Genomic DNA, 24,128 nt, shown 5'->3' on the forward strand with positions numbered 1-24,128 from the left:
CCTCCTGCCGATTACCTCCCATAGACCGATTAGATCACACAGGTTAGGCCTTCTCCGGATCCCATCTGCCAGCCAGTGTTGGCTGGCGACTCCCCGGGGGAGAGCCTTCTCTGTTGCAGCTCCAGCCCTCTGGAACGATCTCCCCGTGGAGATGCGGACCCTCACTACCCTCCCGGCCTTCCACAAAGCTGTTAAGTCCTGGCTGCTCCAGCAGGCCGGGGGGCTTTCGAAATATCCAGCCCCTCGGAAATTGTGACTGTTGTATATTTTAAAATGTTGTCTTGTGTATTATCCCCCTCCCTTGTTTTATTGTAAGCCGCCCGGAGTCCTTCGGGAGTGGGCGGCATACAAGCTCAATAAAACAAACAAACAAAAACAAACAGGAACATCAGGAAAGTGGATCAGCTTGCTAACAGGCTCAATTATATTCTGTTCTTGCACAAGATCTCCTTTACATTGCTTTAAACCAGCGGTAGTCAACCTGGTTCCTACTGCCCACTTGTGGGTGTTCCAGCTTTCATGGTGGCCGGTAGAGGTTTTATCCGATACTGAAGCACTTTCCTTTTTTTAATTTAATTGACTTCCCTACTTTATAAATCACCATTATTGTGGAACCGGTGGACGGTTAGAAAATTACTAACAGAGATACAAAAGTGGGCGGTAGGTATAAAAAGGTTTAATACCCCTGCTTTAAACAGATCAAAAAATGACATTTTTCATCCCTCTAACAGGCAATGAAATTGATTTGCGTTTTTAAAAAGTCAGGAGAGGAATCAACATACTTTCTAGTTTTCCTCTGAACCCAAGTTAAAAGAGCCTTGATTGCTTTCCGCTGATCCTTCACTGAAACAGACATGTTTCTCTCAACATTAGGTGTGCTGGGATGAGATGTGTCTGAATCAGGGCCACTTGGCCCCGATGACAGGCTAGATGAGGAGGAGTTCCTATTGAGGTTGCCTGTAAGTTCCTTTATCTGTAATGAAAAAGGCAATTATTAAGATCAGAAATACAAAACAAAGATCTATCATCTAGTCATGCTTCCCAGACAATCAGCCCTTTTCATTGCTTTAGGCAAGAGACAGCTTGCAGGCACCTCTTCAGTGCTAAGACCCAGAGTTCAGCTGAGGCCAATTTGATGCATCTGAAAACAGCTGTCCATCCCCAACATCACAAGCACTGGAAACTGGCATTCCAATATATATAATAAAATGTACACCACCTTCCAACAATCAATATTTTGCAGTAACATGGCCCAGATATGGGCCAAACTACAGGTATGGGTGCTGTAAGTAAACAATCCACAAACATGCTCACTTTAAGAGTAACATATTTATTCTGTGGATTATTTAAGCTTTAAGAGGTTACAAAAATAAATAATTTGTATATACAATGGGGGCAAATGGATATAATGTGCAACTATTGCTAAGTAAAGCGTCTTAGCCATTAATAATGTAGTTGCACAGCAAAGATTTAAATATATACAGTACGTGAACTGCTTTTGCTCACTACCTAAAAGGTGACCTTTTGAATTTTTCTTATGATTAATCTGTAACAAATCTACTTATCTATCTATTGGACAGTGTCACCCTTCCACAAACTGACCTCTTTCTCTTCAGAGAAGGCATTGTATTACAGCCAAAAAGCCTGCTTGAGAAAAGTACTTCTGCTCTTAGTGCTACAGGCCTTCATGTATCTGCCTTGTTATCTGAGAATCCTACTTCCCTGAACATTGGATTTTCAGGGGAATCAGTATAAACCAGGGGTCAGCAACTGTTTATTGTTTATGCCCCTGGTTTATGCTCTGGAGCCACAGGTGGCTCTTTCATCCTTCTGCTGCACAACAATTTTGAGAGGAGCTTCCAGTTTGGGTGGGGGGGAAGCACGGTGAACCAGGAGGAGACTCTATGGCAAGGGACAGGTTTTCTTTTTGGCTCCATAATTGTTAGGGCTTTCGATTAGGACAGGTAAAGGGATAAGGACACCGCGCTAAGAGGAGACTCTGTGGTGTGGGAACTGGACTTCCGGTTAGCTCCAGAACTGAATGGGGGACTTCCAGTTAGGAACTTTATGGCTCTTTTGAGTGTTTAAGGTTGCTGACCCTTGGTATAAACTAACTCTCTGCCTTCCTGTAGTTGTGTTCCCATGAACTGCTCCAAACCCTTCTTGCCTTTGCCAGAACACAGCATCACATCTCCACCCCACCGCCAAGCATTCATGGAAAAATATTAAAGAAAGGTATTTCTGCTAAATACTGATTATCTTATATATGGCAATAATATGATTTATTAGAATTCAGCAATGCCTTTTTAGTGGAAAGTTATCAAATGATAGAAAGGAAAAAAAAATACCCCAAAGGTTGGAAAAGAGAACAAGTGGCAAGGAGCAGGCTCAGTTTGGATTCCAGTGTTAGTTACACTTTATGAAGAAGGTATTTTTGGAATGCCATAATAGCAGTAAGACAATGCTAAAATCAATGCCAATGTCACTTTGCAGCAGAACAGGATAAACAACCTGATCTTTTAATGAGAGATATTCAGCACCAGGCATGGAAGGTTTTTTTTTTGCTTTTCAAAGGCCTGACATATTTACTTTTTAACAGATGGTGGGGCGGGGAAATGTCTTCTCACATTTCCTGGCTTGTTAGCTCTCATTTTGCCATTTGAAAATTTGGCTCACCTTTAAAGGAATAATCATGTTTAGGAAATAGCAGCTGAAATGGAGGCAGCCGGAAGGAAAGTAATGGCAAAATAATTGAAAGGAAACGGTAACATTTTTTCTCCTTACCAAATTCACACAGCTACTGTATGATTATCTGATCAGGTTTGGCCCATTCTAAACACATACAGTACTCAGAAAGTGTTTGGTTGGAAATTATGTTGCCAGTTTTTTTTCTCTCCTTTAGCAAAGAAAGTCTATTTTGATTTGGCCGTTTTAAGGAAAAACAAAGATTGTAAGCATTCTAGTTACTGTAGATGTTTTTAATTGAATGAGTGTGTATATTTTCTAGCTATAAAGTTTTGACAAAGCTATCAAAAATCCATTGTTGGGGAAAACGTCCAGTTGGCTGAGCAATTGGGGGAGGGGTTGGACTAGATGGCTCACAGGGTACCTGTAATCTAATCAATTTCATCATCATCATCATCTGACCAATCTTGCTTAGCCAAGTAATCAGTTTAAATCAGGAAGGCTGAATATTCCACTTAATGCTTTTTAAAACAGATTCATGAGAATACTAATGTTTGTGATTCTAACAAGCTCTTTTTGTCACCAATAGGGTTTTTCCCCATTCAAAACACTGTCCATTTTAAAGTAATGTGGTTGCTCATTGGCCATTGAGGAGAAACATGCTTACAAAAAAGAGTGGTGTAAATTATTGAAATTATATTAGTGGCAAGAGGGCACAAATTTCATGTGCTCTCCTGCTGGCTATCAAATTCTCATGTAGAACGTAATCCTGAAATGTCACTAAAAATTTCACTGCCTTTCTTAAAATTAGAGTAAAGATGATGTAGCAAACTGGGGTTGAGTTTCCAGAGAAGTACTTGCTAATTTGATACCTGAAGATATCTCCCGTGCATTAAATCCACAATGATTGTCTAATTCAGTGGTAGTCAACCTGGTCCCTACTGCCCACTAGTGGGCATTCCAACTTTCATGGTGGGCGGTAGGGGTTTGCTGTAATTCTGCTTTATACATTTTATAAAGTAAAGTTACTTCCCTACTTTAGAAATCACCATTACTGTGGAACTGGTGGGCGGTTAGAAAATTTTACTACTAACAGAGATTCAAAAGTAGGCGGTAGGTATAAAAAGGTTGACTACCCCTAGTCTAATTGTTGTAATGTGTTTTAACAGGTTTTTGTTGTTATTGTTCAATTATTTATATCTGTTTTGGATTTTCTTTTTTAACTGTGTGACCCCCCCCCCCCATAACCATTATGTGAGATGGGCAGCTATACAAATTAAATAGATCAAAATAAATAAAGAACATCTAGACAATAACTCCAAGTCTTTTCAAAAATCGAAGGGGGATTTGTCGTTTTGGGAGTTAGCAAAATTTAATTGCCAAATTGGAATAACTCAGTTGCCCAAATTAGAGTAAGCAGAAATAATCCATGTTTACTTGAAAGCCATCTGTAGATACAATTGCTTGTACCAACCAGACTTTCCTAAAGATATACTTTAATATAGGCAGAATTCAGAATGACCTAGTTATGCAGCATTTAAACATTTTTTTATAAAAATGTCTAAAAAGAAGCATGAGTCCAAGATAAATCAGACCTCAACATTTTAATTAAGGTTGCATATTGGTGTTCTTCAAATTAGAGATCAATCTGACTGCTCTTTAGAAGGCCAGATATTGAACATGAAACTCAAATACTTTGGCCATGTAATGAGAAGGAAGGACTCACTGGGGAAGAGTCTAGTGTTGGGAATGATTGAGGGCAAAAGAAGAATGGGACAACAGAGAATGAGGTGAATGGATGGAGTCCCAGAAGCAGTAGGCGTGATCTTAAATGGACTCCAGGGGATGGCAGAGGACAGGAAGGCCTGGAGGAACGTTGTCCATGGGGTCATGATGGGTTGGACACGACTTCACAACTAACAACAACAAATTCTCAAACATTTGTGGTATTTAATGCTGATTGCCAATCCTCTGATTGAGACAATGGATTGGATAAGTTATTATAATTAAGTATTTTCTTCCAGGGGATGGTAGAGGACAGGAAGCCCTGGCGGAACGTTGTCCATGGGGTCATGATGGGTTGAACACGACTTCACAACTAACAACAACAAATTCTCAAACATTTGTGGTATTTAATGCTGATTGCCAAACCTCTGATTGAGACAATAGATTAGATAAGTTATTATAATTAAGTATTTTCTTCAACACTGGCAATTCTTTCCTCCTGGAAAAGTTCCAAATTCATTCAAGAGCCATATGATCTGCTTAGGTAAAACTCAGGGAATATTGATTAGGTTTGAAGGACCTGCTGTTCTCCTGCCTAAAAAAAAAATTCAAGCCCTGATTTCCACATCTAGTAATTTCAATCCATCAGGGTGGCATAAATAAATCTTTCAATCACATTAAAGCTCATGTGTGAAAACAAAACAGCAACATTTATAGAGAGTAGAAATGAACAAGAAGTATTATTGGCCAAAATATGTTTCCCAATCTATAAAATAGGGTATGTTAGATCTGCTGGGGATTGGTGTTTTTAAATAGTTGGAAGCATATTGATTACATGGGTAAATAATTGTGTGACATTTCACTGTTTTAATTTCAGTGTTAGTACCATGAAACAATGTACATCTACAACTGTTTAAAAAAACAGTGTGAAACCTTTATTTTTTGATGGAGTCCTGCACTTGGCTTTTTGTGATATATTGGGAATCATATTCCAAAAATTACCTCAGGACAGAATAAAAAGTGGATAGGGCCAGGGATAACACTTAAATTTCATTTAATATAAATGTAAATAAAATTAAGTAACATAAACACTATGCAGTGTCCCCATTTGTTATTTTTTTCTCTCAACCAAAATAAAAATGAAAATTTGTTGTAAGGATTTCTGGAATCTACACCTGAGGACTGAGAGATTCTAATGTAACCTTAGCTGGGGCCTCAAGTTTTGCATCTCTGTTTAAAGCATAATTGGCAAGATGCACTGCATTAAAATGAAGAATGCAATGACTGGAGACTGATCTAAGATTTGGATGAAAGCCAGAAATATTTAAGTCAGGCTGGACATAAGTAACTGAATGAAGAAAACCATTTGTGAGGATAAAGGAAATGTCCTGAGAAGGAGGTAGAGGAAGAGAAAGGGAGAAAAGAAAGAAGTAATAAAGCTCAGGTGATGGGATCATTGCAATGGTCCCAATTTTGCAATGTTGTTAGACAAAAAGATACAGATGATAGCAAGCATCTATTTAATTTATATCCTTTTTTGCACACAACTCTGTTTTCTGTTGAAAGCGAAAAATGTGATTTTGGATTTTTTTTACCTGAAAAAACAGGATTATGTTCCATATCAGGCCCAGTACCATGGAGGAGTTCCCATCTGCTATTTCAGATGCATCAATGCTAACCAGCTTTACCTAAAGAAAAATGATTTGCATTTTTCAAAGTTATATTTTCAAATAAATACATTCATCAAATAATTGTTTTTCAATTGTGAAGGTAGAGAATGATGTACCATCTACATTTTTCAATAAGATTAGGCAATTTTTGGTTACATTGTGCTTTTTTTTTACAGTGCAATAGCTACTGACTACTGTTTCTATCTACACTTCTATATAAGCTGTGCTAGTTTACAATATACAGTAATATGGCCCCACATATTTTCTTGCCTGTAGGACTGGCACTTTCTCTTCTTGCTACCTTGTTTTACCAGGTGTCAGCCCTTTTGAGATAGGCCAAATCAGGGAACAGACTATTTAAAAGCTTGTCAATGTTACACTCTGCCCCTCCTAAACCAAACAGAATCAAATGAGGGTTGTCTTGAGTTAGTTTCACACTTCTTCCTTCCAGGGCTAAATTGATCTCTGTTTAATGATTCATGCATTCATTCCTCAAGTTATCTTGGCATTCCTCTATATCAGTCAGCAGCAAAGAAAACAAAGGATCCTTCTATTTTTATTTCAACATAAAGGAATTTGGCCATATTGAATGAATGAAGCTGTATGTGAGCCTGACATTGAGATCCCCAAGTACCCCTGGACCTCAGGAGCAGAAGAAGATGAAGATGTCTTACCCAGACTAGTATTATTTATACTGCATTTAAGAACTGTTCTGTGGGTCAGTCACTATTTATAGGCTGAACATCACTACCAGTCCCTTGTGCATTTTATTTTTCCTGACCTCCACAATCTACCTCTATCACACTTGTTACAATCATAGAAGTATTATAATACATTGCAAAATAAGGGCTCTCAGTAGTGCACAAATAAGAAACAATATATAAATGGTGTCAAGATCCAGATGCCCTCCAGAAGAGGTACATTTTCTAGTAGCTTCCAAAAGTCATGCAAGGTGGGAGCCTAATTAGGTGTTCATTGGGAGGTCCTTCCAAACAACCAGCCCAATCAATGAAAGCCCACACAATTGAGCTTTGCCTTCCTTTACCTTCTTAAAGTGGGGTAATTTTCATGGGTTGATTGAACTGGCCAAATCAATTTGTTTCAGAACATGCAGTCCTGCAGGTATCTAGACCTCAAGCCATGTAGGACTTTCTACGTTAGTACCATCACTTTAAATAGCACTCAGAAACCTGTGGGCAATGAATACAAGGCCGACAACACTGGTGTAATATGTTCTCTTCTGTTGAACACTGATCAGCACATGGGCTGCTGCATTTTGAACCAATTGCAGCTTCTAAGTGATATTTAAAGGCAGCCTCACATAGAGCATGTTTCAAGGAGTTGAAACCGTTTATGTCCAGGATGTGAGGTGTCTGCATTCTACAGGTCTCAGCCCTCCTCCTGATCTGTGAAATATGCAGGATTTCTATGGAAGGCAGGCTGGTTGCAGTTATTCTTCCTGCAGTCTTGATTATCTGTTGAAGTTTGTACCTGTCCATTTTGGTTGCTGTACCAAACCAGACAGTTATAGTAATACAAATAAAAGGCTCAATAAAATTAAAACTAATAACTTATTTTTTTTTAATAAACAGCAAAAAAACAATAGTGATTAAAAGTTTGATTTTATAAAATTATAAATGGGCCAAGGATCCATATAAGATTTTGGAATTTATAAAAAAAAACTCCATCTAGTGGGCTTTGTTTTTGTTTTTTTTTAAAAATAAGATTTTAAAAATTGGACACTAGAGGAAGCTAGAGGAAACTAAAGATTACAATTAAAGGAGACGAGCACATAAACTCAATTTACAATTACAGAATGAAACAAAATACTCCAACATCGGACATGTTGAATGATATTTTTGAACAATGCGATCAGAAGTTAATTTTAGCCAACAGAGATATCTGTCTCTATGGAAAAATTGTGTCTAAGAGATGTTATGGATGAGGAACAAGTTCTACTTGGGAAGACTGAGTCTGAGTTGAATGTGGATTTATAAGTTACAGGCTACAAGAATTACATGGAAAAAGTTGCTACACTGGACATTCCAAAGAAACACTTTATGTTTTAATACTTAAAGTGCATATACAAACAATAAATAAGAGAATGACTTGGATAATTTTCCTATATTGGATTTACAAAAGAAGCTTGTTAAAGTTTGAAGAATCTTGTGAGAAGGAACAGAAAAAAATGAAAAGAAATCAAGTTTTACAAAAATTATTTAAATGAACTAAAATTAAAAATGATGGAAAGGAAGGAATTTTAATTGGTTTATTTGATCAAGGTTAAAACAGATATGTTGTTATCTGAAAACACTTAATGGCCTTTTGATGACACTAATATTGAAATGATGCTTTTGTTTGATGTATTTGTTTATAAATAAGAGATGGGGTATTTAAGAAAAGGTGTAAAGTTAATAAAATTGTTAATACTTGTGATGAAGGTAGGATGTAACTTCTTTATTTTCTTTACTTATTTTCTATTTCTAATTCTTTTTTCTATTTTTATTTCTTTTCTGCATTTTCTACTTTATTTTTACCCATCCATTTTATTTTAGCTTGTATTAGTTTTTACTGTTGTAATTATAATCTTTAATAAAATAATTATTTTAAAAAATCAATAACCTGCTTGCAAATTTATTAGACATTTTGCTTTTCCACTGGTTAGTAGTATGTCAAATTCATTGGTTTCATTAAACATCTCATGCTTCAATGGTCTCACTTTTTCCTGAATATACTCTGTATGTATATATAGGTCAGTTTCAATCTTAATTCATGAAAATAGCACATATCCATGGAGTGTAAAACCTCACTCCCTATCCCTTTTGACACAAATTCAATGATTAAAACGTACAGTAGCAGCCTTCATTGTTTCAAGCACAAACATGATAAACATCTTCTGATATTGAATTTGGACAGAAGCCTGCTCCATATTGGTCAAACTGAATGGATGCCAAAGTATACACTTTGTCTTGTGACTCCCTCCTAACTCACCATTACCTACTGCAGCCAATGAGGCAGAAAACACTAGAGAACAACATCAAGATACATCACTAGTGCAGAGGTGGTATTCAGCCAGTTCTGACAGGTTCTGGAGTAGTGGAAATTTTGAGTAGTTCAGAGAACTGGCAAATAAGATGGCCCCGCCTCCGCTGCCTCCCAGCTGTTCTTTTGTTGCCCTGAACAGGAGAATGGAGCTGGAAAGCAGGTTAGTGGGGTGGGGAGGGAATGGGGATTTTGCAGTAACCTGTCCCTGCCAACGCCCACAAAGCCACACCACACCCACAAAGCCATGCCACAGAACCAGTAGTAAAATTTTTTGAATCCCACCATTGCACTGTTCGCAGCGATGGTGAACCTTTTTTGGCCCACGTGCCATAAGTGGGGGGAGCGCAGGGGGTCGTGCATGGGCGTGCTGCACCCATAATTCAATGTGCGACCCCCCCAATGCACATGCGCGCACTACAGGCACGACCCCCCATTTTTTGTATCCTTTTTTCGCCCTCCACAGGCTCCAGAGGCTTTATAGGAGCCTGGAGAGGGCGAAAAAAGCCTCCCCGCCCCCCAGAGGCCCTCCAGAGGCTACAGGGACCTTCAGGAGGCTTCCCTAAAGCCTCTGGAGGGCAAAAAAGACCCTACGAGCAAACCAGAAGTGACTTCCAGTTTGCTTGGAGGGTCATTTTTTGTGCTCCGGAGGCTTTAGGGAAGCTCATGAAGCTTCCGGAGGACCTCTAAGTGGGGAGGCTCTTTTCGTCCTCCTCAGGCTCCTATAAAGCTTCTGGAGCCTGGGGAGGGCGAAAAATGGCTTTAAAAAAAGGGTAACTTGGCTGGCCAGCGCACGCATGCACGTTGGCCAGCTGACAGGACAGCGCCTCGCATGCCCTGACAAATGGTTCCGCGTGCCACCTGTGGCACACATGCCATAAGTTCACCATCCCGGCACTAGTGGGTTCAAAGAATGCATTAAAATATGTCTTTGTTGTGCATTACCCATAATTACTACTTTGCCTTCAGTTACATATCTGAATTTTCGAAGCAATTAAGTTTATGTTGTGTAGCTCCATTTCTGACCATTTTATGATTACATTAAGGCTTCAAACATTCATTATTCAAGTTACATTTATTAGGTTACTCTGATAAATATGTTCTGGCAAACTATATGAATAGAACAAGGATCATTATAAATGTGAGAGCCATATGAGCTTGTGGGTGTTTGGAAATGTGAACATAACATGCTTCTAACGCAAATGGGGGCTTCAAAACCCTCTCAGCTATCTTGGAGGCATCAGCTTTCTACAGTCATTTTTTACTTCATGACTTCATGACAAGAATCACTGCTTTTTAGGGAGTGATCAATTTACTCAAAGGTAAGATTTCAGGGTTGGGATTCAAGGTTCGCATACTGAAGCATATTTCACAAGACAAACAACATGTTTTACTTATTCCCAATAACACTCCCTGTGGACAAAAAATGGAAACAAGGGAATTTCTGCTACTCCCAGTGACAAGGTTAAATTCCAGTATGATGCCTCCAGTATTTCTTAAATAATAGGAGTAGTACTGGAACTCTCCCATGACCCTTTCAGTTTCTGCATAGCTGCACACCATGATAGTCCCTTTGAATCTCTTGTGGCTTAATATTTAAACTGGTATTTTAACTTTCCTTACTGCCAAGGGAATTTGAAAATGTTTTCCTATCTGCCGTTCTCTTAAAGAATTCAAACATACTGCCTTCTGAAAAGTAGTAGAAGAAAGTACAATCTTAAGACATTACTACTGTCCTTTCTCATTCAACCTGGATCTCATCAGCTCTAGTCAACATGATGATTGTGGGAACTGCAAAACAGGAGTGGGTTCTGGCAGGCCCTACTGCCGGATTGCTTCTGTGTGCGCTCTGCGTGCATGCATGCGCAGTGCAATTAAAATTGTTCTGTGGATGTGCAGAACTGAAAAACAAGATGGCGGCACCATAGGCGCTGCCCAGAGAACAGGTTTGGGGACATGGCAGGCCTGGGTCACTGCGGATTCCAGCGACCCAGGCTGCCAAACCACTACTGGTTTGGCCGAACCGGTCCGAACCGGTAGGAACCCACCACTGCTGCAAACCAACTTATTTGGAGTACACTAGGCTGCAGAAGGGTGCCCTAGGGTGGGATCAGGCACATGATTACCTGTTAAATATTTAAGCTGCTGATATATTTGTTTAAAATGAGCCCAGATGAACTCAGATGTTCACTAGGAGTGATGCCGTATGAAGCAAAGTGTGAAATACATCTTGTTTGACACTGGCTGACTTCACTCATTATGCTGAGCTGTAGGTTGTATAACCATTGTTAGTAAAGTAACACTATTAAATGAATTCATGTTTTGGGGCTAGTGGGCAAATTTGTAACTTCAAGAGCATGGTGTGGACATTGTCACCGAATGGCTGTCATAGCAAATATAATCACTTACAACACCCACCCATTTATCAGAAGGCAAACAGGTTAAGCTTTTCCTCACCACCCTCTGTACCACTTCAGCTTACCATTGTCTCCCCCCACCCCATGACCCGATGACCAAATTTCAAAAGGAAAAAAAGACTTGTCATTAGTTTCCTATCATTTCCCCTTTTTCCTTGCTCTCTGCGGGCCTAAACACATTCTAAGTGATGTTTAATCTTGATCCTTTTCTTCATAAGCAAATAAGACTCTAAAAAGAGTGCAGAGAAGAGCAGCAAACATGATTAGGGGACTAGAGGTTAAAACATATGAAGAACGGTTGCAGGAACTGGCTATGTCTAGTTTAATAAAAAGAAGGACTAGGGCAGACATGATAGCAGTGTTCCAGTATTTCAGGGGCTGCCACGAAGAAGAGGGAGTCAAACTATTCCCCAAAGCACCTGAGGGTAGAACAAGAAGCAATGGGTGTAAACTAATCAAGAAGAGAAGCAATTTAGAATTGAAGAGAAATTTCCTGACAGTTAGAGCAATTAATCAATGGAACAACTTGCCTCCAGAAGTTATGAATGCTCCAATACTGGAAGTTTTAAAGAAGAGATTAGATAACCATTTGTCTGAAGTGGTGTAGGATTTCCTGCCTAGGCAGGAGGTTAGACAAGAAGACCTCCAAGGACCCTTCCAATTCTGTTATTCTATTCTATTCGATAACATACAAGCTTCCTGTGAATTTACTTATTTAAAAAACCCTGAATCTTAACAAAGTAGGAAGTAGGGCAGGGGCCCTCAACCCCCACAAGTCAAGAACCAGAACCAGGCTGCACAGCTGGAGGTGAGCAGCATTCAATCAAACAATATTGAAACCACCCCCTCCCCTTCCCTAATCCATGGAAGAATTGTTTTCCACAAAAACCTGCTGCCAAATGTTGAGGGAGGCGCTGAAGTAGAGAAGTTATCAAACACTAAAGAAGACACTGGCCGGCACATTGACATCTATGATCATCAAACTGAGAAATCAAGGACTCATTTATCAATTTCTAAGTCCACGCAAAATGCAAAAATAACAACAACCACACAAAATATGGTTTCCAAAAATAGAAAAACACAATCAGTGACAAGGAGTATTCAGTGCTGTCACTAAGATAGAGTTGGATATATACTGTATGCTCACAAGCAAAACTGTTATTTTAGGAAAAGCCTACAGACAACTGACACTTTAAGAAGTCAGACAGACTCTGATACTTCCATTAGTTTTACTAAGTATAATATTGATTATACTATAAACCTTTTTATTTGTAAAGCCTTACCATTGTCAAAGCTGAATGATTGAGGAACATACAGTATTTAGAATTCATTCACAAAAATCAGTGTCAAATTGAGGTTAGGCATGGGTCCACAATGAAGAATGTCTATTAAAATTTGCAAGTTGCATAGTTATCTAGTTTTTTTTTTTTTTTTAGCTTTTTGGCTTCATTGTAATCAGAACTGAATCATTATTGTGCCTATGTTGGAAGTACAAAAATTATGATGGAATTAAAAGTTGCCTAAGCAGTAAGGAGCTAAGCTATATCCATGAAGTCATGAGGATAACATGAAGATTAACACACAAAAACAATTAGGGAATGGAGAACTTCTTGCTGGGAGAAGTTTCCTGTGTATGACCACTGTATTCCGCTCTTGCAGATTCAAGAACTCCCCTTAAATTAAGACATACTAAGACTACCGAATATTATCCTAATTTTTACTCTGCAAAATCCTCCCATTATCAGTCACTTACAAGTATTATAGGTACCCTCAGGAGGGGCTGGACACACAGATCAAATCACTCCATCTGACCTTTAAAAAGTTCACTATGCTTAAGAGCAGCTTCACCTTACATACTGAAGTTGAAGCACCTTACTATGACATATTAAACCCCTTAGCAACCAGATAAGTATGTGTAAGTGAAGTATGATGTAACAGCACATGCAGAATTCAATGGCATAGGAAAAATAATTCAGGAAGATTCCCCACACTACTGAAGCTTCATTTTGTAATTTTACTTGTTAGTGCCACACCTTCATCATATTTTTTTTCTATCTGAGATGAAGTTCATTTTGTCCAAGGCTGGCAAAGGCCTCCTTCCAAACTTCATAATATAAGTAATTATACACTTGAAGGATTTATTTATTTTTTTAAAAAATTATGGTTGTGGAATATAATACTGGATGGCTAGCAGCAATAATAAAATCACAAACAATGGAAGAAAAATCAAGAAAAAATGGGGTACTAATCCATTATCTGCATCTATTCATTTATGCAATCTCTGGGTGCCAACTTGAGACTTTCTGGGTACCATCACTTCAGACTTTCAAGAAGAGATTGGACTGTCATTTGTCAGAAATGGTGTAGAGTCTCCTGCTTGAGCGGGGGGAGGGGTGTTGGTCTAGATCAATGTTTCTCAACCTTGGCAACTTGAAGATGTCCGTACTTCAACTCCCAGAATTCCCCAGGGCTGGCTGGAGAATTCTGGGAGTTGAAGTCAGGACATCTTCAAGTTGCCAAGGTTGAGAAACACTGGCCTAGATGATCTATAAGGTCTCTTCCAACTCTGTTAATCACAACACCCGAGGAAACGTCAGTTGTTTATAGCTAACTAGATGATTAAGAGAGTGGTGTGTGTGTGTGTCTGCTGGATCTCAAGGGGATGTGTTGTATACTGAAAGAAAGTCCTCGCAATTACGAATGACAGCTCGGTAGCAGCCAGGCGCGTCTTAGCCAATCAGATGCGCCTGTCAGTTGCCAAGCTGCTGGTATATAAAGGCAGGCTCTTCCAACTGTCAACTGATTCTTCAACTGGCAGCCGAACATACCAGTCTACCTGGAACTGCTTCGCTGCTTCTTCTCCACAGACTACCGGTCTAATCTTTGTTACAATTGTTTCTACCGTGCTCACAGCTGGTCTTCCTTAGATAATTTGTTAATAGTTACTGTTATATTAAATTGGTTACAGCGTTACCGAACCAGAGCCTCTGTCTTCATTCTTAAGTTACAATAGGATGGGTATTCCACAAGGCAAGGTTGCTATGGAAAAGGCATGCTTGCTAAGTCCCACTAGATGACTACATTTAAGGGAAGGGATCTGGAATGTGTTCCCTGGGTCTGATCTGGACAAACACCTTCAGGAAGAGGTAGACCCATAAATAACCTGGCCCTGTGCCATATAGGGCTTTAATTGATAACTAACACCTTGAATTGCAGGAAATACTGAGAGCCAATGCAGCTCACATAGCAACAATATCACACGGCAAAACGAGGGGTATCCAGTTCTACACGAGTTATAACTTTTGGGTGGTTTTAAAGGGCATATAGCTTATTTTTTTACATTTGGAAGTAGAGAGGTACCTAGTAGTTAGGAAGAAAATTGCCATCTGTGTGTACAAAAAGGTTGTTATCCGCTCTGCAAATAGCTAACGAATAAAGCAATAATTAAGAACGAGGAAGAATAGCAGAATTATAGCACCTTTGAAAGGAGTGACAGCCAAATGATACAATGTGGTACATTTGTTTTTGACACAACATGATGTACAAAACACTTGGAGTACACACAATGTACTCTTTTCTTTTTTTCTTTTTTATCAATGGCTACCTGTCTAATGCTGCCTGGCAAAATGCAGCGTGTCCAAACTATTATTCTATTGTCAAAATAGGTACAGGTAGTCCTTGACTTAAAACTGGTTACTTAACAACCAACACAATGGACTTCCCCAAAGTTATTTATGACCTGTTTTTGGAGATAAGATAGCTGTACTCCACCTTGTGCTCACATGATTGCATTTAGGTGCTTGACAACCAGCTCACCTCTATAGCTGTTCACTGCAGCATGTGATTACATGATTTTTGCCACTTTTTGATATTTACTTTTGATTTCTGGCAAAAAATGGTCATTGGGGGAAATGGAGTCCCTTAAGTACTTATGCACTTAATGTCTGTTATGCTCGCTTAGCAACCATCATAAAAATAGTCATATTTTCAAATCCAGTCATGTGATGTCTAAATTTATAACTGCAATGACTTGCAACTGTAATTCCAGGTTCAATTATGGTTGTTAGTCAAGGACTACTTGTAGATGTGAACTTTAAAAAAAAATTAAACTTAAGAAAGAGCATTGTTTTTATATTCTGAAGATATGTTTTTGTTTTAGGAAGAGTACTGTTATTTTATTCTAGTTGATAACCCGGCGTTGTTCGAGTATTTATTTATAGGGGGAAAATGTCCGTACCAACCATAATTTCTAATGTTGGATTTTCCCCCTTACCAGAGGGAGCCCCTTTTTGGAGTACTGTGAAGCCATTACCATGGCAACTCCACTACACTGTACAGTAGAAGCCATTTTACAGCAGTACAGTAGAAGCCATTTTAAGGCACAACAGGTTGTATCTTAACAGAACACACACCCCGGGGGATGTTGGGGGGGGTGTCTTACCCCTCACAGTATTTTTTTCCCAGAGAGTAAGTCACCTGTGTAACAAGTTAGGTTGAAATTGCTCGAGGCGTTCCAGAGTTATGCTGGAACACATGCCCCCGTGCGCGTCCGCACACACACACACACACACACATATTGCATGTACAGAGTGTACGCATTATTTCCTGTAGAATTGCTTTTCTCTAAATTGTGAATCACTGGTTTCCAAGCCAATTTTTTTAGATTTCAGTCTTGGAAATTAAGAGGTCATAATATTCTGAAGATTTTCTCCAATTTAATATCCTCCAATAATTTTTGAACTTTAACTTTGGCACTGTTCAAGTAGCAATCTCCATTGACTGCAGATTATGGGAATGGAAATTCAATACATATGGAATAAAGCTGTTTCAGATTTTCAGATACTGGACTATTTTAGAACTCTGGCTATTCTTTAATAGAAAAAGTATAATCCTTAACATAATTGAAAATAGTTTTAAAAATCAAAAAGTTCAATCAAAGCAATTTCAACTATTCAGAACCTGTCAATTAAAAGCATTTTTGCATTATTTTAATCATTTAATCCAACTGAACCCTTTATGACATTTTAGAATTAATCTAAAGTGGATTTTAATATCTATTCTTTGCAACCAAGGTAGATTTTAATATCTATTCTTTGCAACCAAAGTAGATTTTAATGTCTGTTCTTTGCAACCAAATAGATTTTAATGCCTATTGTATACAGACCTGGCATTAAGACATAATTATTTAGCACAAATTAGCATAATTTTTGTTAACAGAATGAATCACAATCACACAAATTACTTACATTGCTATCCTCCAAAAACTTAAGGGCTTTTGCAATATTGTTCAGTCGAAAAATACGATGGGTTGAAGACTTGTACTCATGTAGCTAAAAGAAAATCAGAATGGATTGAAAAGAAATCTAACAGTTCTTTGTGTGGTACTAATGTTGTAAAGCCCTGAATACTGGGAAATTATTTATAGTACAAAAGAACAGATTTTGAAGTTTGTCATTCTATAGCTCAACCTGACATGTTTGTATGAAATATCACTAACAATATTTTCCCACAAACTTTATTAATACTGTATATGATAATGACTGCAAAGATTTTAAATAACTTATTTTGGAAAAGTCTGAAATTCTTTCTTTGGAAGACTAACTAATAATATTATGGGAGTTTCTTTGAGGTCAAGAATAACTTACAAATAATAATCATAATAAAAATAGGAAATCTAATGTAGAATTTGATTCTAATAGGGAACCATCCTTGGATAACAAACATCCAATGTCATATCCTAACATCCAAGATTTAGATTTATTTTTCCATAGAATCCTATTTTTATTTCATCTATAGTTTTCAGTATTGATTTATTGTTTATACATAGTTCTGCTAATATTGTGTAACACTCTGTTACAAAGTATGTTCAAGGTTCAGTATGGAAAACTATCTACATTTTGTTTTCTTGTATGTTTGTATATCTTCCTCTTTTATAGTATTTATATCTATATTTTTTCCATTCAATTGTTTCCAATTCTTGAAGGCTGCTTGTACAAGTCCCTGCAATTTTCTTGCCTAGGTTTATCAGAAATAGTTTGCCATTGCCTCCTTTCTGGGTTGGAGAGAAAGTGACTTGTCCAAGGTCCCCCAATTGGCGTCACTCTATAATGTGTATTTATATGTGTCTTTGTGTATACTGCACCTCTAATTTAGGATTTTAGTTCATCTTACTTTGGGATTATGAACTCAGAACTGTGAAGTCTAATGTGGCTCTTAAAGTAAGAGAAATTGCACATCACTGTTTCAGAGCAATGTGTTCACATATACAAGAACACAAAGACACTTGAGTACAAAATGTATATACAATTTACATCTTACTTAAATAAAAAGTAATTTATACAATGGTTGTCATAGTTCCATAATAGTTATCCATAATTTATATAGTCAATAGGTATAAAATAATCAAACACTTCTACGTGTATGCAACTCCTCCTACCTCACGTACTCAAACAGACTGAACATTTCAGCTATTTCACAAATTCTGTCCCTTTACATCAGAAAAGTAAAACTCAGAAGCATCTGTGGCTTCTAGCATTTAGAACTTACATTAGAATGATTAAAAACAATATTGTGCCATAATGCCACAAACTATACTATTTTTGTATGAGCATGAAGTGTAATGACACACATGCCAAAAGGGGCAAAGCTTGCATAAAATCAGCATAATACTGTTTTTGTAATCTCTTCCCTCACAGTTACCTCTGAATAATATAGCACTTAGGCTTATATACCCCTCCACGATGTTTTACAGCAGGGGTCTCCAACCTTGGCAACTTTAAGACAATATATCCTACAATATATGTTATACATACCAGATTTTGTCCAGACAGCACTTCCAGCAGTGCCATCAGAATTTTGCCATCTTTAATATCAACCAGCAAATCTTTAACTTCCAGAGGGGGACTACACTGTGGAGAAAAAGGAGGAATTATTTAATAATAGCTTTGGAATGTGCATCCATCTATATCAATCAAATCAGTCAGTCCTTATCCAGAAGGAAAAATAAACTTTGTCAAGTGAAACCTCTGACAGTAAAATTTGCAATGTTCAGGAAACAAAGGAAATATTTTAGTTTAATTAGGGCATTTTGTAATTGTTCAGGGTGGGGCATCTTTGGAAAAAAAAAGGAACTTCACACAAAAGCTTATCAAGAAATTACTGTATATCCTGTATCTTGTATTGTCCATAGTTATTAAGTTATTCAACAATTCCAATACATTTGAATCATTAGCTATTACTGATGTGAAAAATTTCTATGCTTATTTTTTAGGGCTGCAAAAATAAAAACAATTGATATAGGAGAGCAAATAGTTGTATTTCTTTACTGCCATTTGTGTAGGAAGTCTCTGAGAATCAGACATAATTGAATGGAAGGAAAAGATTATTTGGCTCTCTGGAGCCCATCCAGTATAGACTCTTTGCTTTTATCAATAAGCTCTGAAGCAATGTTTTTCAAACATGGAAACTTTAAGATGTGTGGACTTCAACTCCCAGAACTTCCGAGCTGGGAATTCTACGAGTTGAAGTTCACACCTCTTAAAGAGGTCAACTTTGAAAAACACTGCTCTCAAGTAAATATTTCAAATTTGCGGGGAGGCCCTCAGCTTTGGAAAGGCTAACATTTACATCATTATTGTCCCTCCACTGTATTTAAAAATGTCTTCAGCATTTTTAAAGAACAGAAGCAAACTAAAACTTGAATCTTTGGGACAGTATTTGTGAATTTTCTTAGCAACGTTATGGCAGTGATTTACCATTCTCATCTTCTGGATATTTTTGAACTTTTAAATCTAATGCGGAATGGGACAACTCACTATGGCCAACTCGCCATGGCTGATTCGCTGCAGGACAACTCACTGCAGAGCAATTCAACAATTCAATTTAATTATTTTTAAATAATTTAAAAATATTTAAATTTTTGTCATTCACATTTCATTTTGTCCTTCCTTTCACATCTTTTCTTTAATGATTCTATTTCACCATTTCTTCGATATTAGTGTAACCCAGTGTTTCTCAACCTTGGCAACTTGAAGATGTCTGGACATTCACTGGCTGGGGAATTCTGGGAGTTGAAGTCCAGACACCTTCAAGTTGCCAAGGTTGAGAAACACTGGTGTAACCCTTGCCCCATGGGGAGTTGGCTATGGTAAATTATCCCATGGTGAGGTGGCTGTGGTGAGTTGGTCATGGCGAGTTGGCTGTGGTAAGTTCACCATAGCAAGATGGCCACAACAAGTTGTTGTTGTCCAATCTAGCCAACAGTTCCCTATTCAAGGAGTAGCCGTGTATTTCCTTGATTGGCTTCCTAGATTCGCTCAAAGTGGCTAAGTACTAAATAAATAGCCTAAGATTTCATATGCTCTCCTGTCTACAAACCTCATTTTTCAGAGAAGAAAACAGAGTACCGATAGGTAGGTAGGTAGGTAGGTAGGTAGGTAGATGATAGATAGATAGATAGATAGATAGATAGATAGATAGATAGATAGATAGATAGCACTCTTACCTTTTCCAAATGTAAATTCATCCATCGAGTAAAAGTCCTTTTCTGCACATTTTCCCTCTCCACTAGAGAAAAAAAAGTTAATGAATGGGAAGTGTCTATTAAGAACGCAATACTACAGATTTAAAATACTCATTAAAATATGCATTCATACCACAAAAAGAACAACCTTTGGGCAAGAAAGGAGCAATTTTTAAAAAATCAGACTGTGAACCATTAGGGAATGACAATCATATCACAAAAGGAACATAAGCATACTTTTTAATCCTATTTTGGAGTGGGGCCATGGGAGATAAATGTAGCATAACATGGCTATGGTAAACCTACTGAAAAATTAATACTCCTGTTTTTCTATTTTCCTGAACAAAAGACCCTATTCACCATATTTCATAATGACAAGTTTGGAGATTTTGAGAACTGCAGAAAAAGTGTTGGAGGGTACAATGAGACCTTTAAGTCAGAGCTTATCCATCTGATTTATAAAATCTACCAAACTATAAAAGACAAATACAATCACATTATCCAATTGCACCCCAAATCTCAGATTCCTTGAATCAACTAGATTATACTAGAAATGCATCAGCATATTTTCTTGTTTAGAAAGATCTTTAAACCTGTAAGAAGTAGGAAAGGGATAAGGACTGGTACTGAAAGAAAGAGGAGTTAAGATTTTTTAATGCCCCATTCTTTAAACTGTTTCTACCCACTTTTTCAGTTAAAAGAGAAATGTCAACTTCAAACCATTTTTTAAAAGATACGGTGACAATTCTGAAACCCAGAAACTGAATCAAGCCTTAAAACTGAATTGGTAAAATACACTCATGAAAACAGTCACAACTAGGTTCTTAAAACATGATTAGATTCAAGGAAATCCTCCAATAAGAGTATGGTGATACATACAGGGGTGGGCTTCAAATATTTCAGCAACAGGTTCTCTGCCCGATTGCTGGGTGGTGTGGCCATGGAGGGCGTGGCATAGTCAGCCTCCTGCACCACAGCGGGATTTGTGTGTGTGTGTGTGTGTTTGCCTTCCCCAGGCTTTGGAGGCTTTCCTCGAGCCTCTGGGAGGGCAATAACTGCCTCACTCAGGCTCCCGAGGTCCTCCGGAGGGCAGAAACAACCTGTTTCTAGCCTTCCAGAACTTCTGGGAGGTCCATTTTTTCCCTCCCCGACTCTCTGCGTGGGCCCTGCACTTGCCTTGCATCCAAAACGGGCTGGGTGGAGACTTTTGGGAGGGGAGGGGTGGGGTGGGAGGGGCCAGGCCAGCCAGGACTGGGATTTGGAGGTTCCCCAAACTGGCCATAAAAATTGGCTGGTTAGCTATGGGTTCTTCCGAACCTGGGCGAGCCCGTAGCAGCCCACCGTGGACACATAGAACTTCTCATCCATTTTTATTCCTGAAAGCAATTTGTGAAATAGATTCAATTGAGAAATGTTACAAGATTGCCCATTGAGCTTGGTAGCTGAGCAATGATTTGTAACTGGATCTCCCCTGTTCTAGTTCATGGTTTCATCCCTCACTGTTTTCTCTGGGCCAATACCTCAGTTTTATAGGACTCTCATTATAAATTGGTTGAGTACACAAAGTAGGTTCCACCACAAATGCGCGCACAACAAAAGCGCGCCTGACTAAAGCGCGGTGACTAAAGCGCGGTGACAAAACCGTGCGACGAATGAGGGACGAATTAGCCCTAAAGCGCGCCGACAGAAGCGCGCTGTAACGTAACCCTAAACCTACCCCTAAACCTACTCCTAAACCTAACCCTAAACCTAAACCTAAACCTAACCCTAAACCTAACCCTAAACCTAACCCTAAACCTAAATGTAAATCTTACCTTAAAGTAAACCGCGCTTCTGTCGGCGCGCTGTTGTCGGCGCACTGTTGTTGGCGCGCTTTTGACATCGCGGTTTTAGCGCCACGGTGTTGTCGGCGCGCTTATGACGTTCGCGCTTTTGTCGGGTCACGCACAAAGTACACATTCCACAAAAGTTGCATGGTCGTAACACATCCTAAGGAATGTGTTTCTTTGCATCTACCCTTTGTGAAAAGGTGCAGCAAGAAAACCAAAATTAAAATTAAATTAGATGAGCTCAGTTTCTAGGCTGCAGCTCACATATATAAAGTTTACAGCCTCTCTTGAGGAATCTGAGGGCATTGAGAGAACAGGAACAAGATTATAAATATTTTAATTACATAGAAAACACAGCCAGGTTGGTTCTTCTAGGCACTATGCCAGAAAAAAGTAACACTTGTTAGAATTCAATAACATAAGCAGGAAAAGGAAAATTGCCTGGTTTGGATTTAAATTTTAAAGAGTTTGGGGCTCCATAAAAACATAAGGAGTTTATTCTTTTTCAGTTAAGGCATGCAAAAGAAAAAGAGTTATAACATTCACTGTGATTTATGGCAGGGATGGGCGCTCAACAGTCTTGCATAATTCCCTTGACTTCTCTTACATTTCCACCCTGCAAGTGATCAATTTAGGGCTAAATGAGAAGAAGGAGAAAGAGGACAAAATCTTCAGAAGGCCCTGGCCTTCTCCCAAAGTGGCTGGAGTCAGCTGAATATGCACCTGCATTGCACTAGCCAGCCTCCATTCAAGAAGCAAGTTTGGGGGCTTTAATTTCATCAGTATGAGTTGATGGATTTGGGAGGGGGGCAGCCCCTCCTGGAGTTCAAAAAATGCCAGGTGACTGTGTTCATACAATACACTGAAGCATTTGCATTCACTCAACCATATGTTAGTATTGGCAGGGGAGTTATTTCATATTTATATATTATGTATTATATAATATGTATTATAATTACATCCCACATTTAATTTAAGAGGTCAAGGAAGCCCAATTTCATTCAGGCATTCAAGAACATCAGGGCAACGTATTATTACTCCTTTTCTTACTGTTTCCTTAAATAAAAAGCCTGTGAAGTAGGCAGATCTGAGAGACTATTTTTAGATTTTGCATTTATATTTTGTATATGTTTTAAGATGAAATGAGGGGGGATTGGTTTGTTCATTTGCTGTCGTTGTATGTCACCCAGAGTCAAATAGTTTGAGTTGGGCAGCCTTATCAATGTAGTTTAGTGTTTTTCCATCTTAGCAACTTTAAGATGTATGGATATTAACTCTCAGAAATCCTATCCATAGAATTATCTATTATTAAATTATTAAAACTGGTTCAAAGCTATTGAATCAGCTTCCATAGTTAAGAATGGACCAAAATATGGATCTCCACTGTCCTAGTCCAACATATCACCCACTTCACGATACTGATTGCATATGAGTTGAGTAAGCTCTAGTTGCTAAACATCATTAGATATGCTGTACAAATACTGCTGGTGTATGACGATATGACGATGGACATAACTAGATTTATCACCCGCTGAAGATTACTAGCTTAACAACAAGTATATTAATTATGGCTGATTTGTCCTACCTTTTAATCTTATTTCAAACCAATTCTTAAGGTGTTGGTCTAGAAACCAGAAGAGAGTGAGTTCTAGTCTCATCTTAGGCAAGAAAACCAGCTGGGTGACTTTGGGCAAGTCACTCTCACTCAGCACAAGCTACCTCAAAGAGTTGTTGTGGAGGGGAAAGAAGAAGAATGAACATTATGTATTTTGGCTGACTATGGGTTATTTATAAATTAATAAAGGCTTGATAAAAAATAAATGATAGATGATAAAGAAAGGAAGGAAGGAAGGAAGGAAGGAAAGAAAGAAAGAAAGAAAGAAAGAAAGAAAGAAAGAAAGAATTAAAGCAGATTATCAAGGCCAGTCATGCCAATTCCTTTGATCCCCTTGGTTCCAGAATGTCTTGACCAGTGTATGTAACCAAGCAACAATGCCTCATGGACATTCTAGAGCATACCTTGCCATGGTCATCCAAGCTGAGTTGATAAACAATCTTAATCTCTCCACCTTTTAGGATTAGCACTGCCTTTGGTTGCTGCTTAATAAGATGATGTTATTTACTAAAAATAACTTCTCTCATTCCAATGAGATTAGAATAGTAAAGTCTAATTTAATTGAAAAATAACTTCACTCATGTTCTCAATGGCTGTTAAGGTTGCACTACACAAGATATGGGG

The 24,128-nt window shown here is 38.3% G+C and overlaps 1 protein-coding gene across 3 annotated transcripts in view; it reads right to left on the reverse strand.

Moving 5' to 3' along the window:
- The window catches only part of CLMN (calmin), an 84,163-nt gene that overhangs the window by 20,048 nt on the left and 39,987 nt on the right, over positions 1 to 24,128 (reverse strand). For 2 of the 3 annotated variants that reach the window (XM_032233768.1, XM_032233760.1), the window contains 5 exons: positions 20,043 to 20,104; positions 18,352 to 18,447; positions 16,786 to 16,869; positions 6,006 to 6,098; positions 783 to 973 (listed from right to left, as the gene is read on the reverse strand). In XM_032233768.1, the coding sequence (XP_032089659.1) occupies positions 783 to 973; positions 6,006 to 6,098; positions 16,786 to 16,869; positions 18,352 to 18,447; positions 20,043 to 20,104 (526 nt within the window). Of the gene's footprint in view, positions 1 to 782; positions 974 to 6,005; positions 6,099 to 16,785; positions 16,870 to 18,351; positions 18,448 to 20,042; positions 20,105 to 21,874; positions 21,897 to 24,128 lie in introns of those variants that run through there. The other variant, XM_032233775.1, reaches the window with a different exon arrangement.

This window comes from Thamnophis elegans, chromosome 1 (genome assembly GCF_009769535.1).
Source record: "Thamnophis elegans isolate rThaEle1 chromosome 1, rThaEle1.pri, whole genome shotgun sequence".
Classification (NCBI taxonomy): Eukaryota; Metazoa; Chordata; class Lepidosauria; order Squamata; family Colubridae; genus Thamnophis; species Thamnophis elegans.